The sequence below is a fragment of the Apodemus sylvaticus genome, chromosome 1 (assembly GCF_947179515.1).
Source record: "Apodemus sylvaticus chromosome 1, mApoSyl1.1, whole genome shotgun sequence".
NCBI classification, from domain to species: Eukaryota; Metazoa; Chordata; class Mammalia; order Rodentia; family Muridae; genus Apodemus; species Apodemus sylvaticus.
Genome location: NC_067472.1, coordinates 56,434,463 through 56,455,404, shown reverse-complemented (window position 1 = coordinate 56,455,404; position 20,942 = coordinate 56,434,463). Strand labels below are relative to the sequence as shown.

Below are 20,942 nucleotides of genomic sequence, written 5' to 3'. Positions count from 1 at the left end.
AACCCCCTGCTCAGTTCCCAGTCAGTGGCTCCCAGCCCAAGGGGCCTATCGTGTCATTTGGCTCTGGGGATGGGTATATAACTTAGATTCCTGACTGAATGGTGTATGGCCAGGGTGAAGCTATGAGCTGAGGTAGATGAAGAGAGAGTTGAGTTTAGGTGTCTGGGCCTGTGCAGAAGCCCCACCCCCTGGTTGTGGTGTCCTCCTGGGAAGATTTGTTACTGACAGAAAGCACCTAAGACCCATGCTTTTCTGGATTATGCAGAGACCTTATCCCTTGGCCGCTCTAGATCTTCCAGAGAGCTTTTGTGCTAGCTTCTGATGCTCCTGGCGCCCTGCACACAGAGCCGCCGCACATGGGCTTGTTTAGTCCTGGGGCAGGAGTGCAATGGGCATTTTTTAAATGGAATAAATTCGGTGAGTCTGGGTTCCTGAGACACTGTTAATGGTTAGTTGTTTTCTTCCTAGAATGTAGGTGTGTGTGTGTGTGTGTGCGCTCGCGCGCGAGTGTTGACTATATGATCATATCTAGTGTTTTACAGCTCTGTGAACTTCTAGGAAACATTGAGGTGGCTGTGTTGGATGTGTGCAGAAGGCGACATCTTATGTCTGATTAAAAACTCTTACCATGGGCTTCCCGCGGGTGGGTCTGGCCAGCATGCTGTGCACAGTCAGCTCCCCATGTCCCAGTGTGGAAAAGAACAATTGGTCTATGCCAGTCTTGGGCAACGCTGGTCTGGGGTTTGCTTTAGGCCCCTTTGCTTCTCAAGTCCTTTCTGGATGCTGTCAGAAGTTACAGATGTGGAGTGTTGTCCTGGGCACCAAGGCTGGCGTGCCTTCTTGGGGGAGGGCTAGAGAGTTTGCTTGCCTGGCAGAGCTGCGGGAAGCGCCTCCCGAGCGTGGCCGGAGGGGCGGGACTTGGCAGAAGCTCCGCCTCCTTCACCCGACCTCCTCGTAAACCAAGCCCTCTGTCTCCGCCCGTGCGGGAGCAGTGGTGCTGGGGAGAGAAATGTCTCCCCGGGGTAATTACTGCAGCCCCAGCCCAATAAACCATTCATCCTTTCCCTCTTCTGACCAAGAAGTGTCTCTCCACCCTGCTTCCTCCCCCCCAGTATAATAAATGCCCTTCGGCTTTTACAGGTCCGCTCAGCACAGTAAACTGGCTGCAGTGTGAGAACAGCTGGATCATAAATCCTGGGGGAGGCCGGGGCTGGGGAGTGGGAGAGCTGGGGCGCAGGCGCCTGTGTGCACCTCGCGGGCCCCTGCCCTTGGCCGCCCGCGGAGGCCTGTCTTTGTGCGTTTACCGCCCTATTTCCCTCGACTCCTGTGGCGGGGTCTGCCTCTCCGGACTGGGGCTTTGTGTGCAGTTGGGTGCGTCGCGGCCCGCGCGTGGGTGTGGGGTCTAGGTGTGCGTCACTCGGAGCTATGCCTCCTTGTAAGGGCTGAGACTTGGGTTGTTGGCACACATGTCAGATCTCCTCGCCTTTCCTGTTCGGTGCTTTAGGAGCAGGAATGGCGCTGTCCATGGTGATGAGCCTGCTGCTGGCATCCAGCGGGAAAGCCGGCAGGAAGGGCCTCTTTCTTAAGACCTGCCAGACTCCATGCAGATAGAGGTTCCTTCCCTGGTGTTAAAGGACCAAGCAGCCTAATGAAATACCCCTCTTCTTGGGAGGCCCTGGAACCCAGGGGTCAGGGAATGTGTAGAGGAAGGTCAACATCTCTGCTCCCCAAACCCAATTCCCAAATTCAACATGCAGCTTGTGAGTGAAAGGGAGAGGGAGGACCCTGGGTATTATGGTTGTCATGGAAACAGCCGATTTTCTGGAGTGCTGCAGTGTTGGGAGCTGAGAGACTGTACTGGCTGAGGCACAGCCGCTTGGCTTTGGTCTCCAGGCCCAGCCCTTCTAGGTAGGCAGGTAGCCTGCAGTGAGTACAGAGGTGATGTCCACTGTATCCCCCTCACTGGAACTGGCTCTCTACTCAACCTGAAGGCCCAGGCTTCCTCACTGTGCCTCCAGGGCCTGAGGTAGAAGGTACACCTGCAGGGCCAAGGGCTGGTTTTCCTCCTGTCTGCTGGGTCGCCTTCCAAACTACAGGCTGCAAAAAGACGACAATTTTAGACACCCACGTGGCTTTTCCACATCTGCCCTGCTCCTGAGGTCCCTCCCCATCCTTACTCTGTCAGGAGGGTAGGAGACAAGGAAAACACTCAGAGAATGGCAGGGGACCAGGGTCTCCTCCTTCTGTTCTCGCCTCACCACCCCTGAGGCCCAGAGTGCAGCCTCCCTTCCCTTCCCAGCCTCTCAAAGCACGCAGAAGTCCCCTCCCTCTCCTGTGGAGACCTAGAGTTCCTTGATGGGTCCCTCTTCCCACCAGACTGCCCGGACTACTAGAGGCCTACTGGGCGAAAGAGCCCAGGCCCTGCTTCCCCTGGACCAGAGTCTCCACTGCTCTCTGCTGGCTTGCTCCAGGCCTCTGTGCTCAGGTCCATCTGCACCCCTTTCCCCTTGGCTAAGTCTTCCCTTGAACCCCTTTCCCCATCCCAAGAAGGGCCCTGAGAGGAGTCGTTAGTAGCGGATCATTTAACCAAACCTTGTAGGAATCTCATCTGCTCTGTGTATGTCCTAAAGTATGCAAGATGAGTCTCCCCTGCAGGCCCAAGAGTCTAGTCCTTCAGGACTCCCAGTCAAGGCTCCCTTCCCGGAAACTGGGTGACCAGCCCCCCTCCCACTCCCACCTCCACCCCCAGGGAGCTCAGTCAGCCGCAGGAGGGAACATGGCGACTAATGGGGTTTATTTTGGGGCTGAGATCGTTAGGGACCTAACACCCGCCCCCGGCAGCCGGATGGCGAAGAGGAGAGAGGGTGGGGTGGGGGAGGGCTGGGAGAGGCAGCCTCCGTCTCAGGCTCCCACTCTCCTGCTTCCCTTACCTACATCCCTGTCTGTCCTTCTCTGTCCATCTGTCTCTCTGCCTCCTTCCTCCTCTGGCTGACAACTTTTCCCCACCCCCCACGTTCGCCTCTTCCTTTCTGGGCAGGGTTCCAGGCCTCTGGGCTTTGGCACCTAGGTACCCTTGCCTGAGGGTGGAAGCAAGGATCCCTGGACAGGCCAGGAAGACTCCCAGGGGAGCGGGAGGGAACAAAGGGGCTGGCATTGGCAAGGTGCCAAAGAGGAGCTGAGTCAGTCCTGAGCTGCCCACAGTCCCGCTCATCCTCGCCATCTCTCGAGCCTCTCGCCTCCCTGCTGCCTGGCTCAGGTCCCCAAGAAGCACTTTGGAGAAGCTGAGCTGGTCAGAAGCAGACCCCAGGTCCTTCTTCCTGCACAGGATATTCTTGCTGTCTGGCTCTCCTTGCAGCCTCTCTCTGGGCACAGTCTGTGCCACCTGGATCCCTGGAATTAAAGCTAGGTTTTTTTAAAATTTTTTTATCTTTTTGGTGTTTTGATACAGGGTTTCTCTGTGTAGCCCTGGCTGTCCTAGAACTCACTCTGTAGACCAGGCTGGCTCAAACTCAGAAATCGTCCTGCCTCTGCCTCCCAAGTGCTGGGATTAAAAGCATGCACCACCACCGCCCGGCTAAAGCTAGAATTCTCGAGGCAGCTACATTTGTCAGTGTGCAGCCTGCAGGCCCTCCCCTGGGCACCTGGAGCTATGGGGCTGCTGGCTTTTCTGAGGCCTTCCTAGCTGAGGTCCTAGTACCCTAACCCTGCTGCCTTCAGGCTCTGGCCTGCAACCAACTCCAAGGCCCTACTGACGTTTCTCCTCCTCTCTCCTCTCTGCAGCTGGGACCACGTACATCTTTGGGAAGGGGGGAGCGCTCATCACCTACACATGGCCTCCCAATGACCGGCCCAGCACTAGGATGGACCGCCTGGCCGTGGGCTTCAGCACCCACCAGCGGAGCGCTGTGCTGGTGCGCGTGGACAGTGCCTCCGGCCTCGGGGACTACCTGCAGCTGCACATTGTAAGGATCGGGTCTCAGCGCCCATCCCAATCCTGAGCCCCAATCCTCTCAGTCCTCAGTGGTGGTGAGGTCACCTCACCACTGTCCTTTGTGGGAAGAACTCAGGGCCCAATTCCCTCATTCCTTGAAGTTTTTTCAGGTCCAGGCCCCTCCTGGTCACTCAAGAGCCACCCAGTGCTGGCCAACTGTCTTCCAGTCATCCAGAGGTCTGAGTTTTCCAGGCTATTCCACTGCAGCCTTCAGAAATGTCCTCACCTTTGGATGTCTCCGGGCTGTTCACTGCTGCCCCTGTCCTCTCCCTCACACCTTCTTGCCCAACAGTGGCCACCTGTGCCTCTTTATCTTGACTTTGAACCCCATTCTGCCTTTGTGTTTCCGTGTCCTTCGCCATCACAGCAGACCCCTGAGCAAGTCTTTCTCACAGATTCTAGTCAAGTTCATTCCTCACTGATATTCTGGCTGAGCCTCATGTTCCGTTAGTCTATTGCTGGTTTATCCCTTTTTGTTTCCCTTTGCATCCCCCACACCCTTCCTTGTGACCTCTAACCCCATAGCACACTCTTCCCTATGACCTCTGACCTCATTCCACATCCTTCCCTGTGACCTCTGACCCCACCCCACCCCTTCCCTTTGACCTTTTTCCCTGTCTTACATCCTTCCTTGTGACCTCTGGTTTTGCCCCACACCCTTCCCAGTGACCTCTGACCCCATCCCACACTCTTCCCTGTGACCTCTGACCCCACCCCACACCCTTCCCTGTGACCTCTGACCCCATCTCACACCCTTCCCTGTGACCTCTGACCCCATCTCACACCCTTCCCTGTGACCTCTGACCCACACCCCACACCCTTCCCTGTGACCTCTGACCCCACCCCACACCCTTCCCTGTGACCTCTGACTCCACCCCACACCCTTCCCTATGACCTCTGACCTCATCCCACACCCTTCCCTGTGACCTCTGGTCCTGTCTTACATCATTCCCTGTGACCTCTGGTCATGCCCCAACCCTTCCCTGTGACCTCTGACCCCACCCCACACCCTTCCCTGTGACCTCTGATCCTGCCCCAACCCTTTCCTGTGACCTCTGGTCCTGTCTTAAGTCCTCCTCTTGGCCTTGTCATATTTCATTTCTGAACTTGGCCTCTGCCACACCCCTTCCCTCTCTATGGTCTTTTTTTTTTTTTTTTTTTTTGGTTTTTTGAATTTGTTTTTTTCAAGACAGGGTTTCTCTGTATAGCCCTGGCTGTCCTGGAACTCACTATGTAGACCAGGCTGGCCTGGAACTCAGAAATCCGCCTGCCTCTGCCTCCCAAGTGCTGAGATTAGAGGCGTGCGCCACCACCGCCCGGCTCCTCTCCATGGTCTTAAGCCCCAGCCTCGGACCTCAGCCTCCAGCTCTTGCTAGGTTCCTTTCCCCTCACCTGCTGGCCATGGCCAGAGCCTTGAGCTGTGAGGGTAGAGTGGGCTGGCCAGGCTCTGTGTGCCAGGTGGAAAGGGCTGTGTGGGGAGCCCTAGGTGTTGTGGATGGAAGAATTGGGAAGAGGGTGAAAAGGAGGCTAGGGTAGGCTCTGACCTTCCCCATCTGAGTAAGGAAGGGGCTCTGGCTGCTCCCACACCATAGCTCCTCCCACACCATAGCTCCTCCCACACCATAGCTCCCCCCACACCCTAGCTCCCCCTACACCCTAGCTCCTCCCACACCATAGCTCCTCCCACACCTAGCTCCCCCCACACCCTAGCTCCTCCCACACCATAGCTCCTCCCACACCCTAGCTCCTCCAACCTCAAGTTGTGAAGGGGAAGGCATCCTATGAACAAAAGCATGGCTGATGACAGTGGTGGGTGACAGGCTTGGTTCCCAGGAGGAAAGAGCAGGGGCTGAGGCAGAGGCCAGGCTTGGAGAGGAGGCCTGCAGTTGTGTGGCAGCCTATGCAGAGAGATGGTGAACTGTGGACAGCAGTGTGGTGGTGGGCATGAGACAGTTGTGGCAGAGATGGCTGTGGGTCAAGGTGACCCAGAGAGACCCTGTGTCAGTGCCCTAGGCAGAGTGTAGCTGTGTGCTTTCATTTTCTCAGGCTTGTGGTTTCAGTCATCTGTGTGTGTGGTTGGGGTCACCATGTTTCCCTGAGTCTTTTTGAGCTGTCCCCTTTTCTTTGTCCTGTGAGGGCACGTGTGGCTTTGGAGCTGATGGTGTGAGTTTGAATCCCAGCACTTTCCCTAGTTTTGTTTTGTGTCTGTGCAAGTCACTGCAGCTCTCTGAGCCTCAGTTTCCCCAGGTGTGCCCACACTGAGAGGGCAGAAGGCTTATATGGGAGATGTGTGTGTGTGTGTGTGTGTCTTCTGCCCTCATATACATAACTGCTTATTGCACAACCAGGCTGGTGGGGATATTTGGCATCCTGGTAACCTCTGACTATTTGCCTTCCTGGGCTTGGAAGTTTAGGGGATGATGCTTCCTCTCAGAGCAGGAAGGGCCTGAAGTCTGTGAGGAGAGAGGCATCTTTCTTCCCTCATGCCTCCCCCGATGCAGCCCTGTGAGGGAGCTAGGCCTAGGTGCTGCAGAGGATGGGGAGGATTCTGAGAAGGGCGGAGGTCCCTAGAGATGCAGGCAGGAAGGGGGAGTTGGGTACCAGATGGGCTCACAGTCCCTTGGGGGCAGCCCCCAAGCCCCCTTTTCCCCCAGTGACACATCAGCTCCCACCACAGCATGGTTAGCAGTTCTCAGAGAGTGGGGAGGCGGCAGCAAAATAAGAGAAAAGCAATTTGACGTTTCTAATAAAGCGTCGCTCCACTTTGCCAAATTAATTTTGACTCCCATAATTATTTGCTGTAGGAGCGGCCGCGTTCTCCCCACCGCCGCCTAATGAGGTAATTGGGGAATTAGGAATTAATGACTTTAACAGAAGTGACAACTGACTTCACATCAGGAGCAGCTCTGGGGAGCTGCCTCTCCCCCGGAGTGCAGAGCTCCAAGCTGCCTCCTAGGAAACCCAGGTGTCCTGCCTTCAGCTCCCCCAGCCTGTCCTCTGACGGTCCGTCTCCCAGCCTGCAGTGCCCTTGACCATTGTCACTGCCCGGGTGGAGTCTTGTGAGGGGGAGAAACCCTCAAAGACATCCAAGGGGCTGAGACTATTCTGGGTGGTATCATTACTAACAATAGTAACCAGGAGGCTTGGCTGTTCCCTTGCCTGTGTAAGGAGCAGATGATGATCGCGTCTCCCTGGGGATGTTGTCAGTCCGTGGGTGGTGCATAGGTGGGGCTTGCTAAGATGGTTAGGCAGGGCGGCCTCAGTTTCCTTGCTTTACCTCCTTGGGGGCGGATGACAGTGTCTGTGCATACAGGTGTGTGTGGCTTGTGCAGGATCTTGGGATAGGGAGTACTGGACCCCACAAATAGATAGCCATGGGGTTCATGGCTGCATGTCCTGCTTCTCAACCCTCACCCCCTGAGCCTCTCCTACCCCCACTGCCAGGCCTTTGAGCTTTCTTTCAATGTGGCTGATAACCAAAAGGCTTTTCTTGCTCAGGCTGGATTGGGAGTTTTTCAGTGTGGTTTTGTGTTCTAGTCAAGGTCTCTGAGAGTGACCCAGGGGTCCAAGGGATCCTTGTGTCTGCCCTGTGTGTGTGTGGGGGGGGGGAGGGTGTTAGGCTGACTCTTGTTGTGTGTGATGGCTGCTGGGAGATGCAGGGAGTAGAACTGAGGCTTAGCTGTGGGTTTAGTGGGCCTTCCACTGGCTTGGTGAGGCAGGCTGGTCCTGGAGGCAGGCTGGCCTGCAATCTCTCATGCTGGGCCCCTCCGCTCTCCGAATGAGTGTCTCCCCGGACTAGTGGGCAAGGGACAAGAACAAGGGCACTGGTTTTGGAGGGAGGCCAGTTGGGACTCAGATGCTAGGTCCTCTCATGTGCTGTGAGACTGAGGTGTGACTTCACCCCCAGCCCTACTTTCTTTCTGGGTAAAATGTGACACCACAAGTTTCCTCAGGGTCACTGGGCATGTTCTGAGATCTAAGCAATGCCTCTCTTCTCACTCCAGCACTGCTGGCCACAGTATTTGTGGGTTGGACCTCGGGCGGCCGTTTCAGGCTTCCCTGTGGGCCTGGTTCCTCAGGTTGCAGGCTCTTCGCTTCCTTTCCACAGGTCTTTACCTGTCTTCTTTTTGTCCGTCAAATCTCCAATCCCATCCCAGCACCCCAAGATCCCCCTTAGTAAAGCGGGCATAGCTCTAACCCTAGTAGAACCCTAATTCTCTTACTATCGTGGCACTTCCAGGGTCCAGGCCACCCCTGGCACTGCAGCTGCAGAGGCCGGGCTTGAGACACTGTGCAGACCTGGGGATTGGGAGCAGGCTGGAGTCTGGGGGGTGGGGGTGGGGGTGGGGGGTGGTTGCCGGCCTCTGAACTTTCCTATTGTGATCTCTTAGAGAGACTGCTACATCCTTGTGATCCTTACGTGGGCCCTTGCATAGCATAGGCACCCATTTTCAAATATTCTGTAGGAGCCTGAGGGCCAGAGACAGAAGTGATTAGTGGAAAGGGCTCCCTGTCTGGTGCTGCAGTCCTAGGTGGTGTCCCCAGCTGATAAGCCTCCAAGCCACTCTCTTGCCTCCAGATGCTAGGGGCAAACCTGCCCACTACTTTGGGTAGTTGAGACCCGAAGAGGTGTCTTATAAAACCTGTGAAAGCTGTGGAGGGAGGATTCTGGGGACCTCAGACAGAGTTTTACAGGGATACTTACCTCCTCCCCATTGCTGACCCCTATCTCCCCGTCCCCAGGACCAGGGCACTGTTGGGGTGATTTTTAATGTGGGCACGGACGACATTACAATTGATGAGCCCAACGCCATCGTGAGCGACGGCAAATATCACGTGGTGCGCTTTACTCGAAGTGGTGGCAATGCCACCTTGCAGGTGGACAGCTGGCCAGTCAACGAGAGGTACCCGGCAGGTAGGTGACACAGGTCCACAGAGGAGGCAGAGCGACAACAAGGTGGGACAGGGTGGGGCCTGGCAGCCTTGGATATGGGGCGTGGCTAAATCGAGAGGCTTCCAGCTGTGGGGAAGGGCGTGGCTACAGAAAAGACTTGATGGCACCCCGGTGGGGAGCGTGGCTAAGGAAATGTTAGGACCGCGGTGAAGAAAGTGTATCATTTGGTGGATGAGGTTGCAAAGCCAGAAGCTAGTTTGAGGATGAGCCGAGAAGACGAAGGAGCGTAGAACTGGGGAGTATCCAATACCATTGAGGAAAGGGTGAACTTAGAAAGGAGGGGCAGGGTGGAATGGCGAGACCTATGCGGAGGGAAGATTCATGAGTTAAATGGACACATCGTGGTGTGAGGGTGAGAAAAACAAACAGGCAAAGACCCAAAGTCAAGGACCCATGTCAGCCCTGTAGACGCGGAGAGACGGATCCCAGTAAGAGACATGGTGGAAAGGAGAGAGACAAGACAAGTGTGCGAAGGAGGGTCAGACACCTTCAGTGGCCTGGGGACCCAGAGAGGAGGACACAGAGAGCCTTAGTTCCTCGGGCTACAGCTGTGCTGGTCAAGGGCAAATCAAGGTCTTGGGAACCCAGGGGAGGGAGGAGGATGAGGCTCTGGAAGAAAAGGAAGCCCAGGAGGGAGCCAGAGGAGGAGTGATGGAAGGTTCTGGAAATAGTCACAGAGACATCTGCAGAGATGGAGGCAGCTCCAGGATTGATGCACAGAGATGCAGAGCCACGGACACAGACTCAGCTAGGGAGAGGAGAGGTGGACAGAGCCCAGCAAGAGGCAGACCAAGAGGGGAAGAGGGAGGGAGGGAGGGAGGGAAGGAGAGTGCAGGGAGAAGGGCAGGGATCAGAGCTGCATGGGCCTGGTGCCCGGTGCCCATCACAGCATCAGGATGACCACCTGTGACCTCCATCGCTCCTAGCCAGAGTGACAGAGCACACTCTGTCCTGTGTGTGTGGGCTCACTCACAGTCGTGGAGGCTTAAGCCCAAATGGCCGGCTGTGGGCAACCCTGAGATGAGAGCTTCCCGCATTCTCCTACTAAACAGAGGTTGGTGTGCCTATAGGCCAGCCCAACACTCAGATCACCTCAGACACTCTGAAGGTCAGATGGATCCACAAGAAAACAGCTCTGTGAGAGATGCTGTCTACCCCAGAGTTCTGGGCATAAGGGGTCAGCTATGCCAACTCTCCTACACAGACTTGTCTATGTTCCCTTTACTCCTACTGATAAACAGACAGGACAACCCTGGGTATCAGAGTTTGCTCTCTCTCAGGGGGGAATAGGTACGTTCTTTTAGTAATGGGGACATTGACCTGTGCTGGACAGGGTGTGAAGTTTCCTCCATGCCCAGTCAGGCCTTGTGCTCAGACATTCATTTCACCAGGCCAGAGGAGGAAGGCATGGCTGCTGTCCTCGGCCAGGACCCCTGGATAGGTATATGGAAAGGCTGTCTGGCATGCCTTCCTATAAATCTGGGTATTTTTAAATCTTGGGGTGGTGGAGCAGGGCAGGCTCTCTCTACATAGTTCTCTAGCTGTCCTAGAACTCATTACATAGGCTGGCCTCAAATTCCCAGAGATCCACTTGTCTCTACCTCCCAATGCTGGGATTAAAGGGGTTGTGCCACCACACCCAGCTAAATCTGGTATTTTGAGGGAGGGCCAGTTGCTGCCTTGTGCACTGTGTGGGTGGGTCCTGAGCGAGATCCCGAGTCACCGCAGCAGGGCGCACGGACCCTTCGCATCACTCTTTGTGTTTGAGATAGGGTCTTACTCTGTAGCCCTGGCTGGCCTTGAACTCACAGATGCCCACTTGTGTCTGCCTTTAGAGTGCTGTTGTTAAAGGTGTGCATCACCATACCTGGCCTCCCACCCGACTCTCAAAGAACACAGAGATCTAACCTATGGGTTACAACTCCCGACAGACCATGTGACCTATGTCAAGCCGTCCAGCCTCTGAATCTATAGGAAAGGCAGAGTGTCATGGCCTGAAAGTGCTTAAGAAGGCATCCTGCATGTCCCCATGAGCACAGGCATATAATGTCCCAACAGCCTTTCATGAGCAGGCATAGGCCTGCCCTGGCTTCTGGTTAGACTAGTGTAACCTTGTGGTGCAGACAGGAGGGCTGCTCCTACCCCAGCACAAGTGGTTTAAATGAACAGAATGGCCAGGTTTTCAAAGGAAATCATGTCCCTGTCCACTGTGGTAGGTTAGGAGCACCCACAGTTCACAGAGAAACACCGAAAGACACTTTCTGTATAGGTGTGCATGTACACCTTTGTAACACATGCACACATGCGCATGCACACACACACACACACACACACACACACACCCTCCTTTCTTGTCTCAGAGCTTGGAGCTTGAGCATGGAGAGAACAGGTGGGTATCCAGATGGAAAGCCAGGGATGGAGAGGAAGGGCGGGGCTAAACCTGGGGAAGGAAAGCTGTCTGAGGGAGAAGGGCTGAGGAGCTGGTGGGGTCTGCAGATGAGGAAGAAGAGTGAGGCAGAGCTGGGGTCTAAGGGCGGAGAGGTGCAGAAGCTGGCGTTACACAGAGAGCCTGAGCAATATTGAAACTTGAGATGGAGAAGGCAGGCAAGACAAAGGCTGGGGCAGAGCCAGGATCAGAGGTGGGCCAAGGTTGCCGGCAGGAGATGGGCTGGGAGGACCGTGGAGAAAGGGGCGCGGTCTGGGTGAGGACCAGTGGTTATCAGGGACACCAGCAGTGAGGTCCTGGATCTGTAGAGAAGGCCGTCTCATGGGCTCATGAATACTTAGCAGTTGCATTCATGCACACACAAATATAGAGGGCATATTTATGGAGGTATTCCTGAAGGCTCATGGGAGACGTGCATAGACCAAGTTCTGGTCTCTGGGCAGGCGAAGAAAAGTAGCAGAGAGTTTAAACGCCGAGCTCCCATCCCCGCCCCATGACTCTCACCCCATTACCTGTGGGCACAGGGAGCCAGGGCCAGGTGAGCAGGCAGAAGCAGCTTTGCAGTGAGGAGGTGTAGGGCGAGGGAACCGCGTGAGGTGGAAGTGTACGGTGGGCCAGGGCTGTGGAGGGAAGAGGGAGCCGTGAAGAGACAGCTGTGAGGAGACAGTCCAGAGGATGATGGGAGTTGGCAATGACTTTGAGAAATGGTTTAAAGCTCTGTGACATAAGTATGCCGGGCGCCCCCTTAAATGCCACATAAATCCCACTTAACCTGTCCCTCCCACTTCTAAACCACCCTCTAAATGCAGTAACCAGCTGGACAGCCCCCTAACTTAAACCTGCTAAATGCCCCGCCCCCACCCCACCACCCCTCTTTGGGATGGTGAAGGAAGTGGGCCCCAGCCTCAACAGCTTGACTAGATAAACCTGTTTAACCTCTGACCCTCCAGCTGTGGGTTTTTTTCTTATTTTCTCTTCTTTAAGCCTCCCTTCCCTGTTCTTGGTTTCCCCTCTCCTTTGGGTTCCCCTCACCCCCAAGGGTGGGGCTGGCTCTGGATGGAGCCTAGGGAGGGGGCCCCGAGAGAGGAGGGGCCCAGCATTCTGTCCCTGCCTCCCCGCCTTTCTGTTGGATGTGGCTGCTTGCTGGGGTCTCCTGAGAACTGCATAATTACTTTCTAAAGCCTGTGGACTGCGCTGCCTGAGAAACCTACTGTTTTTCTAAACTTTTCCAAGGAAACTTTGATAACGAGCGCCTGGCGATTGCTAGACAGAGAATCCCCTACCGGCTTGGTCGGGTGGTAGATGAGTGGCTGCTCGACAAAGGTAACTAACCAGAATTAACTAACTAACTAACTAACCAACCAACTCTAAAACACCATCTTAAAGGTGCAGAGCTCTCTCCCCCACCCCTTCGCCCCTTTGCCATGGCTAGCCCTGAGCCGAGCCGAGGGTCTTATCTGGGCAGGATGCTTTCTTCTGCCCCTGTGTTCAGTCTGTTTCTGGGAGGTGGTTGGGAGCAGGGAGGAGACAGCCTGGTCTTCCTAGAGTGATCCTCAGTGCCTGGAGTCGGAAGGAAGCACCCTCAGCCTGTGCAGAGCTAAGGCCTCTGCAGCAGGAGGGGAACACGGGCTGGAAGAGGGGCTCTATGGCCGAATTCACCTCAGGGGTTTTTAGTAAAGGGCTGCGGGGCACCTGGAGGTAGGAAGGTCTGGGAAGGAAGGAGGGCAGAGCCAGGGAAGAAGTGCCCAGAAGGGGTATCTGGAGGAGAAAGGAAGAGATGGCACCTCAGATGGTACTGAAAGGCCCCAAAGGCCTTGCCTGGATTCAGGCGCCCTAGAAGGAGTGCAGGCGGATGGCCGACTGGACTAAGGGAGGAGGTGGTGGTCTCTTAGGGACGCCTAGAGGTCTCTGCCTGCTGGTCTGATGAGGACGACAGAGCAGGTCCCTGACAGACCCTTAGGCCCAAGTGAGGTGCTGCTGCTGTGTGAGACGGAGAAGGGTCTTTGTCACCACAAGTTGGGGGCCAAGGGCACAGCCATGTCATTCCTGTTGGAGGAGGGGCAAGCTCTGTACCTCTAAGGCTAAACTAGTGGGGAGCAAAAGTGCTAACGCCCACTTAACCAGCTGATAACTGCGTTAAATGTCCACGGGGCTTTCCCCGGCTAAATCCCCCAATGTAACCTCCAGCCCCTGCACCCAGGGGCCTAAACATGCTGATAACCAGATGTCATAAACCCACAGCAGGACAAAAAAGTTAAAGGGACTGTAACAGACATCGCTAAAACCTGCAGCCCCCAGCCACACTGGGCCGCTCTCTCCAGCGGGGTGAACTTTAACCCTTTGAGGCGTTCATGGCAGGCGGGGGCGGGGCCACAGAGGCCATAGCTTCCTCTCCGTTACCCACCCTCCCCTCCTGTATCAGAGAACCTGAGGGAGGAGCCGGGCTGAGGCTAGGACAACTTGTGATACAACCCCCCCCCCCATGCTTCCCAAGGTAGGTTGGGGGTGCTGTTCAGAGAAGAAGATGATCTAGGGGCCAAAGAAGGGAAGAACTGCTTGCTTCCCTCTGCGGCAGCCATCCCTTCTCCTTAAACTCGCATCTACTCTTCTAGAAAACGGCAGGTTGAGCTTCCCAAAGCGGAGGCCCGCGCTCTTGGTTTGGCTGAGTACTGACCCTGTGAGCCTAGCTCCTCCTTGGTCTTTGCCCAGACCGCTCCCAGTACACCAGAGACAGGAGAATAGGCTCGTCTAGGGCAGGGCAGGGTGTTCCTGGAGCGGATATCTTATTGTGAGTTACTGGGATACAGTAGGTGCTCAATAAATGTTTATGGTGTGGTTCCATTTTGTACTTCCAAAACATGCCTGGAGCAGCAGTTCCGGGGGCGCCTCACAGCTAAGAGACCTGTAGTCAGATGGGTTTGGAATGGAACAGGCTTCCACCTTTTAGAAGCCCACGTGTACCTTAGTTTTATAAAGGCTCCGAGGAGACTTTTTCAGAAGGGAATCTGCTTAGAGGAGAACTCATCTGATCCTTCCCTCCTTTGTTTTCCTTATAAGCCTTCCGCCTTTGTGGGCTGGGCTTGGCTGTAAATGAGAAAGCACAAGAGGGGATGTGTCACTTCAGCTAGAAGTAGGAGGGCCCTGGGGGAGGAGCGTCAGAAGTAGGAGGGCCCTGGGGGAGGAGCGTCAGAAGTAGGAGGGCCCTGGGGAAGGAGCGTCTAAGTAAGGAGCCCAAGGAGACACACTTGTGACCCATTTTTGGCTGGACAGGTGTTTGGGGGTCCCGGAGAGCCTGTGTTTCTAGAGGGGTATGTGTCACAAGTTGGACTGTCTCAGCCCAGGTTTGGTGGGCAGGGCTCCCAGGATCCTAACTTTAAACCAGATCTCTAACGAGGCACTAACCAGAAGCTAACAAAGGCTAAGCCAGGTCTTAAATGAAAGCAGCTAAAGGTCCGTGGGAGAATGGGGCAAAATCATAGTCCATCCGCCCCCCTCCCCAATAACATCAAAACCAAAGTTAAATCTAAACTTAAACATAATAAATGTCTTTTCTAAAAAACAAACAAACAAACAAACAAAAAAACAAACCAAAAACAACAAACTCAGAGGGTTAAACTGACCCCCAGGTCTACTAAAACCAAAGCCAGCAGCCAGGCCCCACGCAGGGGTCATTCAGAGGTATCTACCACTGCCACGTGCAGGGCCAGATCGGAGCTGGAGCAGTTATTTTGGCTGTCAGCGAGCGAAGCAAGGTCCCTTTAACATTTTCCATATCCGGGCTTGCACATCCATCTTGGGGGAAGGGCTCAGCTCCCTGGGGCCTGCTCCAGGGCAGTGGCTGGGCCTCAGCAGCTGGGCCTCAGCAAGGCAGGAGAGGCTAAGCAGTCTGGCCAGCCATCATTGGGTACTAGTGGGCGGGGCCAGCCTGGAGCTGACCCATACGATCTGCCCCTTGCCTTACTGCTTCCTCTGCCCACACTCACAAACTCCACTTTGGCCTGGCAGAACCCCTCCGTGGCGCTCTCTGCCGCCACTGCCTACTGCTTCTGAGGACACCATGGCTTGAGGCTGGGCATGGGGGGGTGGTGGTGCTTGGGAGAACAGAGAGAGAAGATGGGGGTAGAACTGAATGATAGCCCTGGAGCGGGATCATTGGGGTACAGGGGTAGATGGAGAGGCGTGTGCATGGTGGGGATAGGGGGTGACCAGGCTCCCTCTCCCAGCCCATGTGTGCCCTGGCGACCCTCTCCTGTGGGGGGTCCCACAAGGCCGGGCTAGGGGCTCTGGTTAACTGTGGCTTTCTCTTGGTTGTCTGCCTCTTCCTCATTCCTTTCCCCACCCATGTGCTGGCCTCCTCCTGGCTCCCACAACCCTCCCCCTCTTCTCTCCACTCTCCATCCCTTCCCGGCCTCCCTGGACTGCCTGCCTCTCCTCTGTCTGCCCCCCTCCCCCCATCCCCAACCCTCAGGACGCCAGCTGACCATCTTCAACAGCCAGGCTGCCATCAAGATAGGGGGCCGGGATCAGGGCCGCCCCTTCCAGGGCCAGGTGTCCGGCCTCTACTACAATGGGCTCAAGGTACTGGCGCTGGCCGCCGAGAGCGACCCCAATGTGCGGACTGAAGGCCACCTACGCCTAGTAGGGGAAGGGCCGTCCGTGCTGCTCAGTGCGGAGACCACTGCCACCACTCTGCTGGCCGACATGGCCACCACCATCATGGAGACCACCACCACCATGGCCACCACCACTACTCGCCGGGGCCGCTCCCCCACAATGAGGGACAGCACCACCCAGGTGAGACCCCTCTCGGGTCTGGGAAGGTCCGAGGGGTGTTGGGGTTAGGGTGGTTGGTTCTGGAGATAGCAGTTTCTCACCTAGTGGTCACGGTGATGGTTTAGGACAGGGAGGCCTTCACATAGTGATCAGGGATATTGACTATATGCGGCGATCACCGTTTCTAGGAGGTGTAGAATTGTGGGCAGTTAGCTGGAGAGGCCTACCCACCCACCCTAGCCAGGGGAAGGGACGATTTGATGAAGACTGACAATAATGAGGAGGGTGACCATGCCAGAGCTTAGTGGGCCAACTAGAGTTGGATAGTGGCTTCTTAGCAGAGATGATCCATTGGAGTGGTGACATGCAGTCTCCGGGGGCGGGCAGCTGCTCTCACAGGCCGGTAGAGGCCAGGGGCAGCCTCTCCCTATGTTGGAGGCACTTTGGGTGAGACCCCTTTGCCCTCACAAAGCTTCTGCATGTGACTTTGAGCAAACACCAAGTGCCATAGCTTGGCTGGCCTTGGCCTTGTCCTTTTAGTAGCTGTGCAGAGCTCCCTGTGCTTTGCCCCGCACTAGATCATCTGCCAGCTCAGGAGCTCCCCGGATCTGGTGATTGCCTAGTGAGGACCACACATGGGAAACAAAGCCTAGAGGAGCAGGCAGGCCTGGCGTCCTGAGTACAGGGCTGCCCAGTAGCTGGGTTCCCGATTGTCACCAATGTCTGAGCTGAGTACTGGCTATGGAGAGCTTAACCTGCCACAGTGACCTAGCTGGGCCACCTCAGCCCCACAGTGCTTTTGGCCTCCCCACCCCCACCCCCAGTGTCACTACCTTGGCTATTGAGCCTGCAGGCCCAGAGGAATCTTGGGGTGTGCATGGAGACATGTCTTTCCTCAGCACCAGTCTGTCTTTAGCTTGGGCTGGGCTTGCTGTGTTCCAGGCTCTTCTTTCCTGCAGGGATCCTGGGGCTGGGCTCGCTGGCAGAGAGAGACAGATATAAGCCCCCCTATCTATCTTCAATGCCCAGAAAGCTGAGCGATCTGGATGCCCAGGGGCTTTCCTCTAGGGAGTGGGAGCCCTAAGAGAACGGCCTAGGCTGGCTGCTGTGCCCTCCAAATGCCATCTGGTTTTAGGAGAAGAGGGTAGGCAGACCAACCGTGTGGTAAAGAGAGTGGACGGCCCCAGAGAGATCCTCGGTTGGGTAGAAGAGAGAGAGAGGGTCAAGGATATGGAAGGGAAGAGGAGTCCAGGCCTCTGTCCTTGGGCTAGGGCTGTTGGGTGAAGAGGAACTTGGGGAGCTGCAGGTTGGAACCCTGTCACCCTGGCATCCTTGGCCTCCACACTGCCTCTGCTCTTTCCTAATCTGCTGTCTCCCAGCTCCCCGACTCCTTGGACTTTGGGTCTCCCTCCTTGGCTGTCTTTCCTAACCCCGCTGAACTTCCCCTCCCCCTCAGGCTCAGTCATCTCAGGGATCCTCTTTCTTTGCAATCAGTAGAGAAAATGCTGACAAAGTCGACTCCTGTTGTCATGGCAACCATAGTCCTAATTATTGTGCAGAGCTTGGTTCTCTCTGTGGAAGGGGGTTGGGAAAGATTGAGAAGTGATGGGGTGGGGAAGCTGGAGATGGGAAACCCTCCAGACCCTGTCCCCCACCCTCTGTGTCTGAGCCTCCTTCATATCCCCTGCCCCTGCCCAAGGCACTCTGGACCTCTGGGAAACACCTTGCAGCCCAGGGTTGGCATCCCATCCCCTGGCTCCCTACTGTAAGGGGCTCAGCACTGCTCTGATCTTTGGGAGCCACAGGGCTGGCTCTGTTTATTATCCTTTAGCATGGGAAATTGAGAGGCCAAGTCACCGAACAAATGATTGGCCTTGGTCCTGTCTTCTGTGCTGTGCTGTTCCATACACACCTTGGGAAGCAGCTGTGGAACCTGTTCACCCACCGGAACCCTCTCTTTCCCGTCTCCTCTTCTTACCATCCCTCCCCTGCCCCAGAACACAGATGACCTCCTGGTGGCCTCGGCTGAGTGTCCAAGTGATGATGAGGACTTGGAGGAGTGTGAGCCTAGTACTGGTGAGTGCCTTTCCCCCCTCCCCTGCCCCGGGGCCCCTGCGACGCTGCTGGGGAGGGGGGCGACTCTCTGCCACCTGGCCCCAGCCCAGGGCGTCCTGTAGGCTTTACTCTCTCCTGCAGTCCCTTTGTAACTTAGAAGACCCCAGGTCCCTCACATGCCCTCTGATGAGGCACCTTTTGGTGTCTCATCCTTGGAGATAGTGAAGTCTTTAGCCTGGGCTCCTAGGGGAGGAGAGCCAAGAGGAACAGTGAGAAAAGAGGGAGATGTGGCTATAGAAACATGAGGAACTGCAGCTTCCATGAGTCCTGAAATGGGAGGTGGGGAAACTATAATTCCCATCAGGCCTCAGGGCCAGAACTACAATTCCCATCAGCCCTGAAGCCTGGTGCTCTCTTGGCCACTCATAGAGGTCTCTGTTGGCACTCCCTTGGCCTCCTACTCAGCCTCAGGGACTCATCTGGTGTTCTTGAAGGGTCCCCAGGATTCCAGGTCAAGCAGGGCAGTTGCTACATGGGACCTCTATAGCTGGCAGTGCACTAGGTGGAACTGTCCCTTAGGCCAGACATGCAGTCACCTAGGGGAGATCCTAGCTTGAGAGGCGCTGCAGAAGCTGTGGGAAATGGCCTCCTGAGCGGTGAACACAGGAATTCTGCTTAATGTTGCCAGCCGGAGCCAAGGCTTCAGCTACAGACAGCGACTGGGGCGAGTTGGGGGTGAGCTTCGCATGCTGGCTGAGAGCATGAGTGGGGCGGCCTAGTGGTTGCCGCTCATCTGAGCAGGTTGGCAGTGGCAGACAGGAGCAGCAGGAGGTGTCCCTGGGGTTGACAGCAGGACTGGTAGAAGGACTGGCTGTGGCTGGTGGGAGCTCCCAGGAGGGGAGCACAGGCCGCGGTTGCAGCCTGGATGAAAGGGGTGGAGCGGCCTCCCACACCTCTTGCTTGGCTTTCCAGAGGCTTCTTATATTGCCATGCCATGGTGGCACCTGAGCTGTGGGCTTCATCATGCAAGACTGCGGCAGGTGCATGCAGGGATGGACAGGGGCTGTGACTCCGACCTGAGGTCAGGGGTCTGGAGGGTCTAGCAGCTCCACAGGAGACACTGAAGCTGAGAGTGGGCTACCCCAGACAGAGTGTGGGGTGATAGGTGGAGCCTTAGGGTCCTGGTCCCAGACCAGCGGTGGAAGCCCCCATAACCAGAGGCTGATGCCCCTCACCTCCGTCCCTTTCCTCCCCAGGAGTTGGGAGCTGAGTCGGGGTTGTTCTGTGGTCCTGGGCTGAGGAGCATTCGTGGGAGGTACCAGCTGCTAGGCAGGAAGGACCTCACTGTCCACAGCTCAGGGCCTGTGCCCCTGGGAACAGATGCTCTCCTCTGCAGGAGGCCCCTCTGCAGGAGCCACACTTCCACCTCTTTACCCCGCAGCCCAACTATTACTTTGGGAGACTTTGGGCATGTGGTAGAGTCTGCCCACAGCACCTCTCAGCACTGCCTAATCCATCAAAGCTATATAGGCAGTGTGTGGGAATACCTACAGGCTGACACAGCCTCCAGCAAGGTTCACTCCAAATGGCTGCAAGGAATGATCTCTAGGTGTTCTGGGATGGGACCGTGCTATGGGGAAGGGTAGAGCCTCCCTTCTCATTCTGGGACACAAACTCAGTGCTGATAGATTTCTGCTCTCCCTCAACTCTGCAGAGCCAGAGCACAGAACACAGATATCACACACACACACACACACACACACACACACACACCCCAGGCTGTCCTAGGGCTATACTGGGAGGGTTGAGGGTTCCAGCCAAGACTCTGTCTAGAAGAATGGGCTTGTCCTCCAGTGTGCTCTCTGGTATCTGGAGCCATTTCGTGCTTTGTCAGAATAGGAGGGTAAGGTAGACCTGAAGTGGATGGGTCAACCGCCCCCAGGTCAGGGCTCCCAGAGATGACTGAGCATTGTGCAATTCTTCTGTAAAAAAGAGCCACCATGTAAGGGGACGGTAGAGGTGGAGAAAGACCAGAGGCTGGGGTCTGGCCCAGCTTTGAACGTAGGTAGGGCCGAGTGGACCTTGCAGAGCCTGGTGCTCGCCTACATCTCTTAGTCCACAGCTCCGAAGTGCCTACGGTCCTCATCTCCCATGGGAAGTCAGGCCGGCCTGGGCCACGTTCCTTGTCCCTCTCATCCTGGCCTCCACAACTCGAGTCCATTTTGAGGCCCCAGGATAAGGAAACCTTTCCTAGTGAGCATCAGGCTCCTGGCGAAGGAAGAGGCAGCCTGGCTAGTAACAGGCTGCTCGGAGCCTGACCCTAGGTGGTCTGCCGTCCACACTGCAGATCTTCACCCTGGGTGGGAGTGTGTGCCCTGGAGTCATCGCTGTTTGGCACATTCTCCTCCTCATCCCTCATCCCCACAGACTCCAGGCCCTGTCCTCCTCCTCCTTCAGTGAGCCTGTCATCTAGCACATTATTTTCCAGGAGACTGGAGGTCCAGTCACACAGAATATTATTAGAATTCTCCCCAGTGGGAGTGCCTCTAAGGGACAGACACCTACAGTTCGTGATGTGACACACCACCCTGCCAGCCCAGCTGTCCTGGCCCACACATTGTATTTCCAGCCCAGCCCTCGTAGGACTGTGGACTTTGCACCCCTGAGATACATAGGAGGAATGCAAAGATGTCTATCCACAGAGGCAGGCGTCCATATGCACA

General features: G+C 55.9%; 1 protein-coding gene across 3 annotated transcripts in view; it reads left to right on the top strand.

Moving 5' to 3' along the window:
• Nrxn2 (neurexin 2) overlaps window positions 1-20,942 on the top strand; it is a 103,159-nt gene that overhangs the window by 71,487 nt on the left and 10,730 nt on the right. For 2 of the 3 annotated variants that reach the window (XM_052191388.1, XM_052191372.1), the window contains 4 exons: window positions 3,781-3,962; window positions 8,735-8,906; window positions 15,860-16,185; window positions 18,162-18,240. In XM_052191388.1, the coding sequence (XP_052047348.1) occupies window positions 3,781-3,962; window positions 8,735-8,906; window positions 15,860-16,185; window positions 18,162-18,240 (759 nt within the window). Of the gene's footprint in view, window positions 1-3,780; window positions 3,963-8,734; window positions 8,907-12,624; window positions 12,715-15,859; window positions 16,186-18,161; window positions 18,241-20,942 lie in introns of all 3 variants that reach the window. The other variant, XM_052191380.1, reaches the window with a different exon arrangement.